Consider the following 18,101-nt stretch of genomic DNA (forward strand, 5'->3'; position numbering starts at 1 on the left):
CTCTGAAATAACTTGTCTTTAAAAAAAATAATCAGGCCACAATGGTTTCATAAATATCTTCTCTTACATGCAATCAGTGGAGCCAAAAAAAGAAAAATCTGCAAAAGAAAACAATGCAGAAAGACTTCAAAGGTCACTTTGACAAATGTCTGCCAGTCAAATGAGGCATAGTGCAATACTTCCAATGCAGCACAAATGTAGATATCTCAGATATGCCAACTGCTAAACTGAAATAAAATGGAAATCAGTTAAAGGAGAGTTCATTTCAACAGAGATACAAACTGAGATGCTAAAGAACTTGCACATTCAGTTCAACAGTTACCAAAACAAAGGACTGACTGAAGCTTAGTCCTGGTCAGAACAGAGTTAAGGAGATCAACCAGGCTGACATCATTCTGTTCACATGTATCAAATGTAGATTAAGACATTTTTTTAACAGCTCTTACTGCAGGCTGCTGTGAACCAACATGGACTAGTGTCCTCACCTTTAGACTAGAGAACAAATCAGAAAACCCCTTCTGAAGCAAGGCCACATAATGCCACACTATCTAATTTGTTGAAATTATTTATTCTACTGAAACAAGTAGAGAAAGTGTTGAAATCCAGCAATTTTTTAGAACAGGTGCAGCCACTTCAATATGCTATGCAGACTGGCTTTCCATATCATATGAAAACTGCCAAACACAAACACCTGAACTAAACCCTTGAACACACTTCACTTCTGAACGGGTTACTTTCCATCTCAGTAACAAAGGCCATCCATCAGTGGCACAGACACCTCGTGTGCAAAATGCTCTTGGCAAAAAAGACCACTTGTAAGAGAAACACTTGGGTAGAAGGAGGACTGTGCCATACTGTATTTTAATGTTCCCTCCAGTAAAAGGCTCATCTGGAGACCTTTTCCATCAAGGAAAACCACATAGTTCCTTACCCAACAACAGAATGCATCGTGCTCCTCACCCCCAAACAAACATCCACCAGCTTTACAAACTTGACTTCTCAAGTGGAGATAATTTTCTTCTATCAAATCTCCATATTTACCTGAATTCATCAGATAAACAAACATTGTATCCATGGAATCCAATTTAGCCAATGTCATCTCAATGCATTTTATCAAATGGAACTACTATCAGCAGTTTTCAAGTATCATAGGAAAACAATCTGGAGTGATAGACGAAATGAATCTCTAAATTTTTTTTCTGGTAAATTATTTTATCTCCAAAAGGTTCAATATGTGCCACCCTCATAAACCAGAAATGATGGAAGTCCATAACACATTAATTGACTGAGTAACAGCAAAACATCAGAAAAAAGTTCTGATGGGATGAAATGAGTTTTCATTTCTCCTAAATTCTAATAGTAATCAAGACAAATCTATAATATGAGAAATGCATGTTTGACTCATATCTGGTGTTTACTAGGAAATAAGATTCTGGCCTCAAACACAGCAAAGTCTCTGGACTGGTACAGTGAAAAATGATAGAGTTTGAAAGGCACAGTCTCTTCAGTTCTTCACCACATTAAATCAGGTGAGCTGTGTGTAAGCAGTTTCACGAATACAATCTCATTTTATACGAAATAAGTTATAAAACTAATACAAATTAGAAAATAGCTGACTTTGGATGACTATTTATTCTTCAGTACAACTCACTGTCAGGAAATGGTAGTGTCAATGTATCCTTAGCATAGAGTAAGATTTAAAATAGGCTGTTTCAGACTGGGATAAAACATTTCATATTTTCCTCGCAAAGAAAGAGACCACGCTCTTACAAATTAAGGAGAAAAAGTAATAATGAAGCCATCTTACTGGTCTGTATCTTAGTGCATCTCTGTAGGATCCAAACAGTGCTGCCTGTGCCCGAAGAAAAGCCTTGGCTACTCCATCGCCCGTAGCTGTGGACTGCTTTTTCAGTTTATTTTTCAAGGCCGAGACCTGCACGACAGAGTGGAACAGTTAAATTAACACCTCAGAAATTGGTACAGCGAGGTATGAACCTAATCAGCAGGCAAACCATGGTGTCTACAGGTCAGCCAAAAATTCATCCTCCTCCTTGATAGCTTATCTTTTTAACTGCAAAGAGCACCTGCTGGTCTGTTAATTGAAATGAAAGCAGGGGATGACGGTAGAGTGCTAATGTAAATTGGTTTATGCTCTCTTTTTCTTTTTTTCCAAGGCCTCTTGACATAAATAAGCTTAATTATTTTACAGTAAAATTCATGTGAGCCACTTTTCTGCAGATTTTTTTTGATCAAAACATGTACTTACTTGTTTGAATGAAGACAGTTGGATATGTTCTATTTATGCTATGAAGGTTTATTTTTAAGGACCCTTAATGTTCCCTTACTACTCAGTTTCAGGGCATACCTCTTAAGTCAAATTACTATCTTACATCATTTCTCATGCACCATGGGAGTACCTGCTACCCCTGTCAAACAGTTGAGAAAATTTTGTGTAAATTCAGTGCTATGATGCCTTTAGAATTGTCCTCAAATATAAAACACATGAAAAGGAAAAAAATAAGAACAATAATTAGAAGATGCATTTACTTTAAAAGGAAAAAAAACCCCAACATTCTTATTATAGTGGTTCACTTTTTTTTTAAGGTCTGTCTTTTTTTAATTGGCAAATGACAACCACTGATTATACAGAACTAGAGGAAAAAAAGGGACATTTTAATTTAGATCATCCTTACTTGGACACACTTTGGAGGAAAATCACATAATTCTGGAATTGTTGCAGTATTCCTGAAAGATATGTGGAATTACACCCACATGTAGTCTATACTCTCCTGATTTCCATCATGAGGGAGACCTGGTGATCTAAGTCAACTCCAATTATGTAGAATACATGTTTCTATATAAGTTTGTATTACAATATACCCAACAGAGCATTATACAAGTCCCTAAACAAAGTAACCTTCAGAGTTACTCTTTAAACAGAACATTATAAATACAAACTTATCACCAAAACAGCTTTCATTCTTTTGGAAATATACAAAAGAATGAGTATCATTTTGTTTCTTTATGCAAGCAGTCCTGACTGCTCTTGTAGATGATGATTGTAATTGAAGTGTCAACCTAATTAACAACTAAACTTTGAATAATGCTAATGAGAACTGAACACGGCATCAGAGAAAAGACCAGCTCTACAGGTGATAAACCTTCACAGTAGTGACATTTTCCAGTGTAAAGTCACAGTTACTGTGATCTGATCAAAGGGAGAGTCCCCCATTGGGTCCAATTATAACTATAGTTTTGAAAAAAAAAAATTATTGAGTTACGATGTTCATAATCTATGCAGAAAGGCCTTTACAGTATAGGTCTTTTCCCCATAGCTGTGATCTTTTCAATTTATATCCAAGCTCCACAGATCTAGATAAAAGTTTAGAGCCTGATTCGTTTAGCCCATGGAAAGCACACACCAAGGCTCATTTACGTTTTTTCCTTACAACTCAAAAGGAAAAAAAAAAAAAAGTACAAGTCTGAGTACAAAAACCAGTTAAGAAGTTCAAGGTTGAAGAAATAAATGCATGTCTTGGTTTTGTGAGTATTTTCTTTTTGGTTCTGTACTGTATGATTATTCTATAGTTATTAAAAATAAGGTTTATTTCGCTCTGGGGAAAATAAATGCATACATCCTGGGTAAAGGAAAATCTGCCCATTGATGTTAGCTTAGTTTGACTAAAATAAAAGCAGTAACAAGACGTCAAAAAAAGAACTGTCAATGTTAAAATTTTGTCTCTTATGACAAGCAACGCATCTTCTAAATATAAAGGAGGGAAAAGGCAGAAAATTCTCTACATTCTTTTAAATCTACATTCTTCTAAATCATACCCTGTGAGTTTAGAGAAATTATGGTAGATGATAAGAGAGGGTAAAAGAAGAAAGGAGGTAAAGATGATGAAGAGTAGAGGCATTACATGACAAAGTGGAGAATGTGAAGGAAAATGGTATTGTCTAATTTTCTCAGTTCTGGCAAGCCCTATGCATCCTACCTTCAGTTCGATTAATAGGATGCTTTAGGCAAAAACATGTTAAAAAGAACAATAGAAAGAACAAATCTCCCGCTTCTCTGCCGTACTGGTATGGTATTATTTAGCAATATTAAGAACATCCCAATAGGCTGGCAGCTTGGAGGTGGGTTCTCCAGGCAGATGCACACTTTTGTGCTGCTGTTCTGGAGGGAGTTCAAGCCCCAGAAAGGCTATGCTGGAGTTCAAAGAAAGCTCTTCCAATTCCTGCTTCTCTCAGGAGGCAATGCTTAAAGGTAAGAAGAGCTCCATGAGATCATTCTGCAGAAAAACCAGGAACACAGTGCTCTTAAGAAAAAGCCTGCAGAGATAATGTGAGCCACAACCCTGATTTCCCAGTTGCTCTGACCGGAACCCTGGCTGCAGCACGTTTGAAGTGCCCCTGGGACCTGCCTTGGTTTCCTTGAGGCTGAGGTCAGCAACACACAAGCAGAGAGAGAGTGCTTCCTCAGTGCTCATCCCACCCATCAGCCGAGCTGTGCATTTGGGCAGGTTAATGTCAAATTCTCCCAGTTCCATTTAATCAAAGATAGAATGACAAAGTAGTTATTACAGTAAATATAGCAGGTATAGATAAGAGACTGGGTGCTCTGAACTACTTGGAGGACTTGGTGCACAGCAGGACTGTGACTGCTTAGATCCACGCACCTCAAACCAAAGAATTGTGAGACCCCTTTTGGTGACATCATTAATAGCACTTAAAATTAAAAAAAAAAAAGAAATCACAGAATTCTGGCACGAAGCCAAAAAAAACAGCAAGCAGCATCTGTATCAAAATCTTTTCCTCATATATATTTTAATCCATTTATCTCTCTATGATTAAGAATGCCAAACTCTTTTCTCCCCTTCTTTGCACGTCTTAAGCAGAAATAGCCTTTCACAAAGTTTAAAAATAAAGAACTGCAAACAAACAAACCACAGGGGTTAGAATGCTGTTAAAATTTATTTCTGGAAGACACTAGAGATCCGCTTCAGAAAAGGTATTATTAATTTACAATAGAAGCAAACTGTTTTTATCTTCTCCTAGCAACAGCTTCTCATCGGAAGGTGACTTCACTGGACTACTGAACACTGCCAATGAAGAGCAATCTGAGTTTCAGGAAGGTTTAAATCAACAGAATAGCTTTTCAGAGATATAGAAAGTAATGAGATTGATATGTAATTAAGTGTATCTAAAATGTAGAAACATCTTGTGTTGGTCATTAAAACAAAAAGCACCATTTATTTAAATGGTCACCATATGTCCTTTCTAAGATTCCTAAAATAGAACTATCTCAGAAAGAAAGAAACCATGACTAATACCTCTTCAATAACCACATGAGTAGAAGAATTACATAAAATTAAAAGGTTAATAATATCACATAACTACTAATCAAAATCTTTGTTCCTGCAAAAACTTCAGCACACATATAAATTTAAGCACATACAGAAGTATTAAAAATGTTTGTTGCCTGAGAAATACAGAACCATGCACTAGGGTTCCCAAAGACCACCAGGTCTCTGAAAAAAAAACACATCCAGGTACTTTTCTGGTGTCAGCAACAGTTGTTATGTTTTAAACTATTTTTTGATGTTTCCCATGAGATGACACCACTATAAAAGTCAGCCCACTCTCAACAGCAAGAAAGTGAGAGAAGATGGCAGAGAAGAAGAACAAAACAAATCTTAAAACAAACTAGAATCTGATATTATCTAAATCAGTATTGCTAATTGAAAGGGTTTCTACATATTTGATACTATCTACACACACAGGATTTAGGCATTTCAGAGAGCCCTCCAGCATTTAATCACACATTTATTTAGATGAAAACAACCACTTAAATACAAATGTTTTCAATACTAGTTGTACTTTTCAATCTCACATTCTAGCTTCTAAGGTTATATCAAGGCTGAACAGAATTGCAGCTCTAACAATTTGTTCACAATAAACAGTTGCCTCATAACACTGCAAACACTGTTGACTCCTCTGAGATATATTGGTAATATTTTTGGCTATTTTCTTGATGGAAGTAACACCATAAATTATGCTATTTCCATTTTTCCAAAAATCTTTTTAGTTGCACTATTATACAGTGACCCTAATTTCTTTATAATACCATTAATCATCATATTTTCAGAAATAATTTGCACTCCCAGTAATTGCTTTATAAAGTAACCAGTTTGCTACATGAAATACAGCCTATTTCTCAAATGCTACTTTTAGAACAGTAATGTTCATATGCCCAATTTATGGTGTTAAAATCCTCTAACTTTAGGAATCTCAAACTTAAAAGTCTAAACCCCAGTTTAGATTCTGTATTGCACACTGCATCATTGCAGTGTGTAGGCACCATGCACCACAAAGACTGTGCATCTTTCAACAGCTCTGTAGCTTTTACAGTTAACAACATTTAACAACCACAGAAGCAGCTAAAAACCTATGAAGTCTATTGTTTTCTGAAGATGATATTTAAAAAAGTTCTGCTCAGTCTACGATTCTAAGACAGTAAGACTTGGCTGCTAAAACTAATGCTGTCAGTCCTCCAAGCTGTTTTGGAAAGTGTTCAAATTTGAGCAAAGGAATAGTCTTTTTGTCAGAGTTAACTGCAAGCAGGTATTGCAGGATCAAGCCCAAAGTTTATAAATTTCAGTCTATGGCAACAAATGTTCTTTTGCCAACAAATTATTGAAGTGGTGATCTCAGCATTCTTGTATTAGGAAATTTACTCCCACAGAAGTAGCTACTTATTTTCATTTTTTTTAAATTAAAAAATAATAGACAAATTCACAGCGAAATGATGAAACTTAAAAACAAGCGTTCTTGTCAGATGAGAGGAAAAAGAGGGGTTTTCCCCCCTCTAAGAAAACAAAGGATTCCTGAAAGTCTTGCCCTGATTTATTCTTCCAATTTTAAATACCTTAGGAGTAGCGGAACTGCTACTGGCATGGTAGTATTTCTAACAGTCAATAAATCTAAAATATTATGTGTGAATATTGGAATGAAGCCATTAAGAAGATTACAGCATGCAACGCAGCAGAGGGTCCTCATGAAAAAAGGACTGGTAATTCAGGACAACTGTGACCACTGACCTTTGCACAGTCAAGACCACTGGTCAGTCTGACAGAATAATAGAGTTCACATGCATAGAAAGTCATCTAGCCTGTAACTATAATTTAAATGCTTAAGTGAATGATTTAAAAATGCCTTTAAATCTCAGTTAATTTATTATATAGTTTATTAGACAATGCCATATAATAATGTTTCTTTCAATCTTAAATTTATCATGAAAAAATTCACAATCAGAGCATTTTAGTAGACATATTACTTATAGGTGGCTAAACTATTAAATAGCTATGCTGTGAGGACATCATCAGGCTTATTGATCAGAAAATAATTACTCTGTTTCCTTTGAACACAAGAAACAGTTCTAGAAAACTCTGAAAATACTGCATTTCTTTTGTTAGGCTGTTAAGTAACCTGGAATCGATTTTTGAAAGGGATAGTAAGACTACAGCTTCTATCACATTTTCAGTTCTTCATTCTATTTAACGTTCTTCAGAGGTATTCATTATATCTTTTTCACCAAAAGTTTCACTACTTTTGTATGTACGCTTATGAGGTTTGTCTATATAACTTAAAATGCTTCACATATATATCTTTGACATTAGCTTTAATGTTTTAAGTCTAACTTACCAATTTGACTCTACACTCCTGTGTCTTACACTTTTTACCCAAGATATTAGCAGCTGCACTGCCCCTCATGAATGCAGAAGAAAGACAAGCATTTTGTCATCTTAAGAGCCAAACACAGACTTGTGTCTTTTGTCTATGCTTTTTGTTTCCAGGTTTTCCAACTACAATTCTGTATGGATTCCATTAAATTGTTTTAATTAAAGTGCTTTACAGATTGAAGTGGAGTAAGAGATGGGATTATACAAATTAAAAGCTTCAATATAAAATCCTCAAATTCTGCAAGTATATTTTTCAAAGAACATAGCTGTTCTGTTTTGTTTTATATTAGATATGGAACAAAGTATTTTGAGTTTACTCTATAGTATGTTGAGTTTATAGTCTGTAGACTTGTATAATCTACATTAATATTTATAATAATAATATGCACATATTCTGGGAGAGAATATACTTCTAGAAGTATGAACATCTGTATCCCTATTTTCTTCATGCTGGCCTACTTATTTAGAGATCATTTTGATATGCACCTGTAAAATACATGAGCAGTGCCTCTCGTTGCACAAATATACATTTTGACTTTTTGAAGGACCTCCAGCTACAACTCCAGTATTTCATGGAATATGATGCCAAATTCTCAATTCCATATCTAGCTATTATTTGGGAAGAGGTATGGACCTTTATGGCCTTATAGCCTCAACCTTACTCACTGAATGCAAGGTCAGTTAAAGTTACTGACACACCAGAAAATGACTCATTTTTTTCTTAACTTGTAATACTCTTGAACAACAGAGTACAGTAAAAATTATTGTATATAGGGGTGTGCATTTATATACTTTTCCATACACTAATTTAAATCACAACACATCACAACAATTTTTATAGTCTCTTACTGAGTCCAAAGAAAGACTGTTGCAATGATCTACAAAAAGTCTAGATTTTAACATTCTTAAAATCAAAAGAAACTGTTATGAATATAATCATCAAGAGTTTCATTTCTGCTGTACCAAATATATACAAATTACCAACAATAACAAAAGACACGGTGTGTCACTGTAGCACCTTATTCTGATTAGAACATGGGGGTTTTTTTATGATTTAAAATTTCAGAAAATTTAACTCTCTGATTTCACATTTTGATATAAAATTCTTTATCTTGGCAACTATTTGTGATAGTTGGAGCATCTATGACTAAATAATGAAAACGGTGGTTTCACAATTATATTCTTTTAGAGTTCTATTGGGAAAAGCAAGATAAGTGAATTTTGTGGCTATTTAAAGTGATATACAGAGTATGTTCCCCTATAGGCAATAATAAAAAAAAAAAAAAGCAGGGGGGGCACCCTCTGCAAGATCAAAGTCCAGAAAGAACTGGCACTTAATTTATCATCCTTTACAGACAAAAGACAGCTTTCGTCATTTCAAAAGGATCAGATGTCTTTTATGACAAACTGGGTTTGCAGTTTAATTTACAAATAGAATTCTAAGTAAGCAGTCTTTGCTCTGCCAAAGCAAATGACAAACAGTATAGGTTTTCATTCACGCAGCCCTCAGCAGGATAGAAGAGATTAAAATAAAACTGAAATAATTTAGAGAAAACAAATAAATGTTTCAGAAAGTTGAAGAAGATCAAAGCCTGAATTTTCTGACCCCAACTGTACAAGCATTTCTTATTATATTGACCAGTGCCATCAGATCATTAATTAAAAGGAAAGCGCTGGCAGGTGGCAGAGAAGCAGAAGCCGATAATTGGCCCCCTTCTTCTTTTTGCCTTCAAAAACTCTCTCGTTCTTTTGCAAGACATGCCACTAGGCAGACAGAAATGCCTACTTTGTAATATAATGATTAAGATGAGATGAAGAGGCTCTTGCGTTTAAAGCAGCCATGCCTAATGAATGCAGCCGGCTTTATAATTATGATCCTACTTCTACAATAAGGAATATGATGTTCCATTCAACATCTCTGCAACTGTCAAAAAGGTAAAAATCTCAAATGTAGGGGTCTACACTTGGTGCATTTCACCCCCTTATTCTTTTTATAGCAGTTAGCAAAATGAGGCAAAAATAACTACTAGTAATTCAAGTGCCTATATAAGAAAGAAAGAATGAAATATCTAAGACTCACCACTTCACCAGGTAGGTTGTTCAGGTCATTAAACGGGGTTTCTAGAGTGTTTGTGTCAACATTTAGCAAAACCACATCCTCCAGTGATCTACTTTTTACTCTCTGTTAAGAAGAAAAAAAATAGTGGAAATGCAATTTACTGTGGCATCCTCCTGAAATACATTTTATTACAATGTACTAGATTACAAATGATGATTTTACAAAGGGCAATAATGGCAAAAACAACAGTTGGAACTTCAGAAGTAGGATTTGTGAAATAGAGGCAGCATTCAGAGTAGCTTTTAAAAACATTTCCTATTCTTCAAACATTAAGGTTATATTAATAATGTCTGAAATACAAACATATTCAAAAAATGAATTCTGGAAAACCAAAATTTACAGAACACAGTTAAATATATTGGAACTATACATATCTTATGACAACATTTCATTCTCTCATCTTTGTGAAAATCAGATAGGATGTTAATTGTATGATCAAATGAAAACTAGAAAAAAATGAAGTAATTATTTGCAGATTTATCTAAGTCCCAGGCATGTGATGTCTACTAGTATTAAAGACAAATGAATGAAACCCTCTTTCATCAGCGTACTTGGCTACCACCTAAGAACTAAACAATTTGTTCCTTTCAGGAAAAAGGTATAGAATTCTTTTCTATATGGTCCTACAATAATACATAATAATGCAGTCCAGGAAATAATTCCAGAAGGAATTGAGTGACTTCTTTTTCAGAGCTAGTCTTTCTGTTCCATTATTTTCTGATTGAATAAGAAAAAAACATCCTATTCAAGATATTACAATCAATGCATGCAGGTCATATGAATCTGATGTGAGAGTACGGAAGGCTGTGACTAGAGTTACAAGTGTAGATGATAGAAGGCCCTTTTTGGGAACACAAAAGTGCTGGTGGTTCAGATCTGGGAAGAACCCACCTCATCAGGTTAGCAAATGTGAATTGATGCTTAGAAACTGCTTTAGCAGAAGTGTAAATCAAATAATGTTCCCCAATCCATTACCTACTCTGCACGATATTCAGATGACACATGCAGGCTTGATGGTGTCATCAAATGGTTATGGCAAAAGCCAAAACTATTTATCACCCAGCTATTACTTACCAATCAGGTGAGCTCTACGTTCAAATCTGAAAAGGCTACCACTTGTTTTTTGGTAAAAAATACTCATTTCTAAATTAATAGTTATGAATGTCATGGGATGGAGGTTTGACTCAAATGTTCAGAGGGTCAGGAACATAAATTATCTGGGAAATCACACTAATGCTGAAATCTGACTGATGGTGACCCCAAAATAAATTGTAAGTTTTCTCATTATTGGGCAAATCTGTTGTTGAACTGCTAAAAAGGCAGGAAAATAGCTATTGCTGAGCTTTAACAGAGAGACAAATCATGATGTAGAGTTTACATGCCTCCATAAAACACTTCAGAAGTAAGATTTCAAAGAGAGACATATTTTACTTAGTAAAAAACATCTGAAGCTTGAATTTTGTAATTCTGTATGCTAAAATAGAGGGACTTTTTCTGAAGCTTTTCCATCAAAATTATCATTTATGATACACACACCTCATGCTTACCAGTACACTGAAGCATACAGAGAGCTTACCTCTATTAAGCTTAAGTGGACGCCAATCAGATAAGGCATAGGAGCACTGAAGAAAAAGAGTGGAAAAGGTCAACTTTTAAGTACCAATATTTGTGGAGCAAAAAAGATATTTTAAATCTTGGCATTTAAGTCACTAGTAAACATCCACTCTTTAAGTCAGTATTAGATGAACACAGTTACTACGGAAACATTTACTAGACAAGGAAAATTTACTTTACTCCGCACAAAATAAAGGACGCTGCTCCAAACTATGATGCATGAGCAAGGAGACCCTACAGCTTGCCATCTGCCTTGCCAGACCTAGTTTCAATAACTGGCCATCCTGTATGGCAGAGGTAACCCAGCAGATGATCCCAAAGTGGCCTGTCTCCAGAACTACATGCGTTTTAAAACACCACTCTGGAGAATATGGTACCAGTTAACATTACCACACTGGAACACAAACATTGTTAACACCAGTTTTGGCTCTGAATGTGGTTCTGAAACCCTTCCTGGTAGGTGTTTGGAAGCTGTATTAATATCCTATTTAACTCAAGATCATGAACTTCTCCTTTCAAATTTGTGTAAGACAAAGAACTGTATTATCCAAACAAAAAAAAATATCCACACAAACTCTGTGAATTAAGACCTCCTGCAGTATGCAAGCAAGAAACTAAATTAGTCAGGCTCATTTATCATTGTCTCCTATAATCTTCTGTTTCTTCCTCTAGTGCATATGTTCTGTCAACATCTAACCAAGAATATATCCAGTGAAGGAAAAAATCATCCAACAATCATCATCACACTTCTGGGCACTGTGAGATTACTAACAATATTCACTCCAGACAAGTGAGCAATAGACAAGATGGCTTAAGAACTCAGTAGGAAATGAATCATTAACAGACCACAGAGAAAAAAACCTAAATAAAAAGAATCTCTGAAAAAGAAATGGAAGGTAAGTTAAGTTACACAGATAGCTCACATATAGTAATTTCTCTCATTGCACTAATTTGATCCCAGATCTGAGCAACTGGCAACTGACTTCCTGAGGATGGGGGAGAGGCTTCACTGCATCAGTTCACGTGGTCTCATCCATTTGGTTCCACTTCTGGGAACCAAGAAGCAATTCTCACCTGCCTACGACTGCAGCCCTTTTTAGAAAAATCTGTACACCCTATGGATTAGCCAATTGCTCTCATTAACAATGTCCCATCTGAGAGGATCAATGCAATCAAAAAAAAAAAAAAAAACAAACCAAAAAAAACTCAAAAACCCAGAACAAAACCACCAAACCAAACAAACCAAACAAAACCAAAAAAAACAAAAACCCAGGCTGACTGAGACCCAAACAAGATTTCATCATGTTTATGCTATCAAAATATAGGTTTGCTGAAACTGCTAAAGGTTTCTTTGCAATGGGGCTTCCAAAAAGCAGAGACCTCTATTCTCCTACACATCTTTTTCTTAGCCTAATACTGACAAATATCAGCACCTCCTGATGAATTCATCCAGGCTAATCCTTATGCCTTTGTGAACTAAATCCAAATTACATGGAGTTGTAAATGAGTGTCACTCCAGAGCAGACACATATTTATATTCAGAGAGGATTTAAACAGCTTTAAAACACTCTATAATTTTAAGAATGCTTTATACTATTTAACCAAGCCAATAAGAATTACTATGACTGACATGTAACTGAGGATTCTGCTGCTGAATATGAGCAAAATAGATCCTCAGGTTGCTCATATCAGAATATCAGTGTTACAAATAATGTGAACTAGAGAAAATACAGTGCAAAAAAGTGCTATATCATGTATGGATTTTGTAAACACTTGTTTTCTTGTACACCAATACTGCTCTAGCAGCTTCACCAGGCCTGTACTGACTTAAAATTGCTGATGATTTGCTCCATTAATAAATCTGTCATTAAAAAGGGTAGCATGTAGCTCCTTTCTATAGAACAAAGCAACAGCTACCTCATTTCAATTTTGAAGTTAACAGAATAAAGGTACAAAGCACATCTTGAAAATGCATGAAATAAAAACTGCAGGTATGGAAAGTCAATTTGATCATTTTCAGCAAAAAATAAATTTTATTACTGCTGGATTCTGAAGTCTTAACAGCAGAGGACTTTAACATGTACATGAAAGTGCTTTCTATGATACTACTGGGAGCTGCTATATAGTTTTTCTCTTACTTACGCATGTTATTACCAAAAATGTCAATAATCTACCAGTAGCATTGCCTAAAATAATTACAATGTTATGCAAAACATGCAAGTTAATTGGAAAATAATTGTCCCATTCTCATGAAAACAGGCGTATGTATATCCCAATTCAGAAGAGACCAAATCTCATGAAGACATATTGCAATTGTAACTTGAGTTTTCTAATTGCATTATATTCTTAACAGAGCTTCAGTATAACAGATGCTTTATCATCCACAGACAAAACTGTCATACATTCTAATATCAGTGATTTAGTTTGCCAAGAAATTACACAGAAATTTGATGAAATTAGCTTTCCCCTTTACGAAAATTAATTTTATTCAAATATAATTACTATATCAATGTTCAAACTTAATTTAAGAGTTTTCTTGAAAGCTAGCCACCCACTCTGCTGAGTGCAACAGTCTCTTTTTACTTAAACTTAGAAATCAATTCTTTATAAAAAATAACAAAATTCAATTTTTTTATTAACTCTGCTGTGCTTTTTTTTCTCTACAGTTACAATGAATATTACTTTGACAGCCTAATATTTTGCTGTCTTTCAGAAAAAGAAATTTATTATCTCTCCTGTTTTGGATGGTTGTTCCAATTCTCACTTTGGAGTTCTCATAATGGAATTCAAGGCTGAGATAAGTTACATGGAGGTAAAAAACTATTCTGAAGTAAATAAATAGATAGTGTGTTCACACACTGGACCCCACAGGCACTCCTAACCTGGCCAACCATGAGGGTGTTGCAGTCCATACTGATGTTCTGCTCTCTGGGTTTGGGCTACTTCAGGAACGTGTTACAATAGGTCTAAATCCAGCCTGTAAATCAGGCAGCACGATGGAACCTAACAGATTTTTTGATTAAAAAGGCAAGTGGAAGAATTTAAATAATTTTTAATATAGAGCTGTTTCACTCAAAGATACGTTTTTCTTTTTTCGTGCTCACAAAATGTACCAGCTAGGGAGTTCATGTAATTTATCAGATTCTAAACCCCACAGAATCATATCCCTTATCGTTATGAAATTTCGAAAATACACAGTCCAACTCATATCAAAAAAAGTGGATTTTTTCCAAATATGCTGGATGATTAACATGCAAAAAAAGTTACAGAATCAGGGCCTATATCTAAATTAGTAGATTTAAATGTATTTTTTTGGTGTTTAGAAAAAGCTTTACTACCTTGGAATGAGCAAAATTATCAAACTGATATTCACCTACTTCATATATTTGAGTACCATGTCAGAAAAACACTAAGAAAATGAGTTCATGGGAGACACCCCAACAGTGTCCAAATGAAGCACTGACAATGTAGTTTCTAGGTATGAAAATGCATGTTGAGCTAAAAGGAAAGAAAGCACCTTTATAAAAAGAACTTTGTTTATCAAAATGACTTAAAAAGTGGCCAATAAAAAATAATTTCAAAAATCTTTTATTAATTTTAAATTGACATGATCCCGTTGGACTGCAAATTAGGTCTGGCCTATCATAAACTTTGACCTTAAGAATTCATCAAGGTTTTTTAACTTGATATATTATATACCTATGAGGAGAACATTTATTTACTGTTAATACACCAGAACATGAGGAAAGCTAAGTAACTGATGTGTTTTTATTACACTTTTCCAACCCATCTCACAAAAGAACCATTCAAACCAGACACAAACAGAAAGAGAAATGTAAATGCACAAAAATCTGAGTTAAAAGGTCTGAATTATAGTTACTGTGGTAAATTCATCAATTGTGCATTTCCTTTCATGAACTTTATGTTTCTATTTGAACAACTCTAAAAAAGGGAAACTTTTTTTCTCTGCTCTATTGTACTACTGTGAAAAATAAAAAGGGATATAAATGAATTTTACAAGTTTAAGAAACTCCATGCTTCTTTTTAATGAGTAAAAAAAATTCTTAGGTCATGCCACAATGACCTAGAATCTCAACTATTATCATCATCACAAGGAGCTGTGTACAGCATCTAACGTTATTATTTCTGGAAACATTATCTGTGCTTAGAAGGGGAAATAAAAAAATCTTTAGTATTCAGGATGCACTCTACAGGGTACAGCTTGAATAAAGGTGTTGATCTACCTTCTGAGAACAGCATTTATGGATGATACTGAAAAATTACAAAGCTCCTGTCAGTAAGCTGAAATAATACGAAAACTAAACAAATACATCCAAGCTCTATTCCATCTTGGTGCATTTTATCAAAGCCAGGAAGAAAAAACAATTAGGACAGAGTTTCTTCAAAAGAAAACTATCATTAAAGATGAAAGGCTTAGCTATAGTTGGAAGTAAAGGGAGGAGTGGAAGAAGAATAGATTTCTAAAACAATAAATAATATACACATGAAGTGTAATAACTACCACAGAAAAATATATACAGTGGGCAAATACTGTAAACTTGAGGGAAAACTATCAAAGAGACTTAAAGAAACATAGAGAGAATTTGTTTGAAAACAAAAGTTCAATAGAGAGGGTGGAGTTAGAACAGCAACATATTTATAGATCCAAGGGGGGACAAAAACAAACCAAAATCAACAACATAAAGCCCAACAAACGTATAATTTATTTCTGTGAAGAAAACAGACTTATGTTGGTAAGCATCTGAGTTGGTCTCAGTTTTTATATCTAATAATAATTCCCAATCTCTAAAATAGCTTGAAATGGTTCATTTTTTCCATAACAGATTCGTACGGTTTAGTTAAAGTGAACATCTCCAGGGGTTCCTGTTGCAGATTCTTTAATGGAAACTCTCATTTGGTATCTCTGCCACTATTATGAATAAAAGAAAGTAGATCTTTTAGCCTGCAATTGTGAAACAGGCATGTGGAAACATCACCCTCTTGAAGGGCCAGAAGCGACTCAAAAAGCGATTTGTTCAGCTTAAAAACTTGCCAAAACCACAAAGTCTGTCATGTGAACAGAAACCAAGAGAACAGAATTCTTATACTGAAAATTTTGGAAGTACCAAAAGGAGTTTTAAGCTCTTTTGGGAAGGTGGCTAGAAGCCTGAGCCTGGCTGAGCCTAAAATACAAATACTAAATCACTGTATTGTATAGTCCAAAAGTGAACACTGATGCCTACTAACATTTGATTCTAAAAAACCTGATCGGGTTTTTTCCTGAGTGCTTCTGTAAGTATCATTTATCTCAAAATAAATAAATAGAGAAAACTTTAACACATTTAAATTATTGAATGAATTCTCTAACAACAAAACAGGAACAGTTTTACAAATGTGATTTTAAATGTTGCATTAATAATAATCAGCACTGTAATTCATGGTACCAATTCAAACACCACATCAAGGCATGCTGGAAAATCTCTGTTCAAGTCATCATTTAAGCATTGGCTTAAGTGCTTTCATAAACTGGGTCCTGTGTATTCAGTCAGATAACTAGTTAGTGTTTTCATCAGTTAGGTTTACAAGACAGGTCAGAATCTCAGAAATGGGGATAACAGGTTAGCTGTCTTACCAGCAGTAGTCCAGAAGATGTGGAGGAAGCACTGGGATGTAAATATGTTGCCAATACATTGGATATAACAATGCAGCTGACGCATGAACACAAGCAGTTAACTAAAAATAAAAATACACACACAGAATTGGCAACAAAAAACCATGAATAAAAAGAAAATACAAAATCTTAAATTAAGTTTTACACATGCAAGAATCTTAACTTCTCCAAACCACTTATTATTTAATTTTTAATATTATTTTTTATTGCTGAAACACATCTACGGAGAACTCTGATGTATGCATGCATACAAGTACAACACCTGCAAGAAGTCAGGCTAACAAGTCAAGTTAGCCCTCCCTGCTAAGCTATTTCCTTGAAAAAAGGGAAACAATCATGAATTACTTGATGCAGTCATGGTCAAATGTGAGTACTGCCATGGACACACAGGACTGGAGTGCCTCCTAGCTGCACTCACCTCCAACGAGTGGGAAAGACTCAAGAGAGTTTTTTGGTCTCCATTTCTGCTATTTTTAACAACTGGAATTGATCTGAACCTGCATGAAACTACAGAATAGCACTAAACTTAAAAGCTATTTGTGTCACTATCTTGATTTCCAAACTTAAAAAACTACCTTAAAAAAAAAATCTGGAATTAATATCCCCTGTGACAGAAAAGCAACTTTATTACAATTTCCCAAAACTCCCTTCCCAAAGCAGAAAATGCCAAGCCTGGTATAAGCATCACTGGAAAACGAAGGAGTCTTTGACCAAGTAAGGAGGTGCAACAATCTGCTTATCATTCAAAATGGACATCTCTTGGTTTTCTAAAACAAACAAAAAACCACCACAACCCCCACCCTCCCCTCAAAACAAACCAACAACCAACTATGGAATTCATTAGAAACATGGCCAAGTTCATTCCTCAAGTGAACAAAATAATCTGCAATACATAAAGAATTCAGATTTCATCTACCAAAACTCACCTTCCTATGAGGGAGGAGTCTTTCAAATT

The 18,101-nt window shown here is 34.9% G+C and overlaps 1 protein-coding gene across 1 annotated transcript in view; it reads right to left on the reverse strand.

Annotated features, from left to right (window-relative positions):
* Nucleotides 1-18,101, reverse strand: part of DENND1B (DENN domain containing 1B) — a 156,613-nt gene that overhangs the window by 42,220 nt on the left and 96,292 nt on the right. The window contains exons 12-15 of the mRNA XM_029962239.1: nt 17,108-17,208; nt 11,438-11,483; nt 9,823-9,924; nt 1,808-1,933 (exon numbers count right to left, since the gene is read on the reverse strand). Coding sequence (XP_029818099.1) covers nt 1,808-1,933; nt 9,823-9,924; nt 11,438-11,483; nt 17,108-17,208 — 375 coding nt within the window. The remainder of the gene's footprint in view (nt 1-1,807; nt 1,934-9,822; nt 9,925-11,437; nt 11,484-17,107; nt 17,209-18,101) is intronic.

Source organism: Manacus vitellinus, unplaced genomic scaffold (genome assembly GCF_001715985.3).
Source record: "Manacus vitellinus isolate BGI_N305 unplaced genomic scaffold, ASM171598v3 scaffold_44_pilon, whole genome shotgun sequence".
In the NCBI taxonomy this organism is placed as follows: Eukaryota; Metazoa; Chordata; class Aves; order Passeriformes; family Pipridae; genus Manacus; species Manacus vitellinus.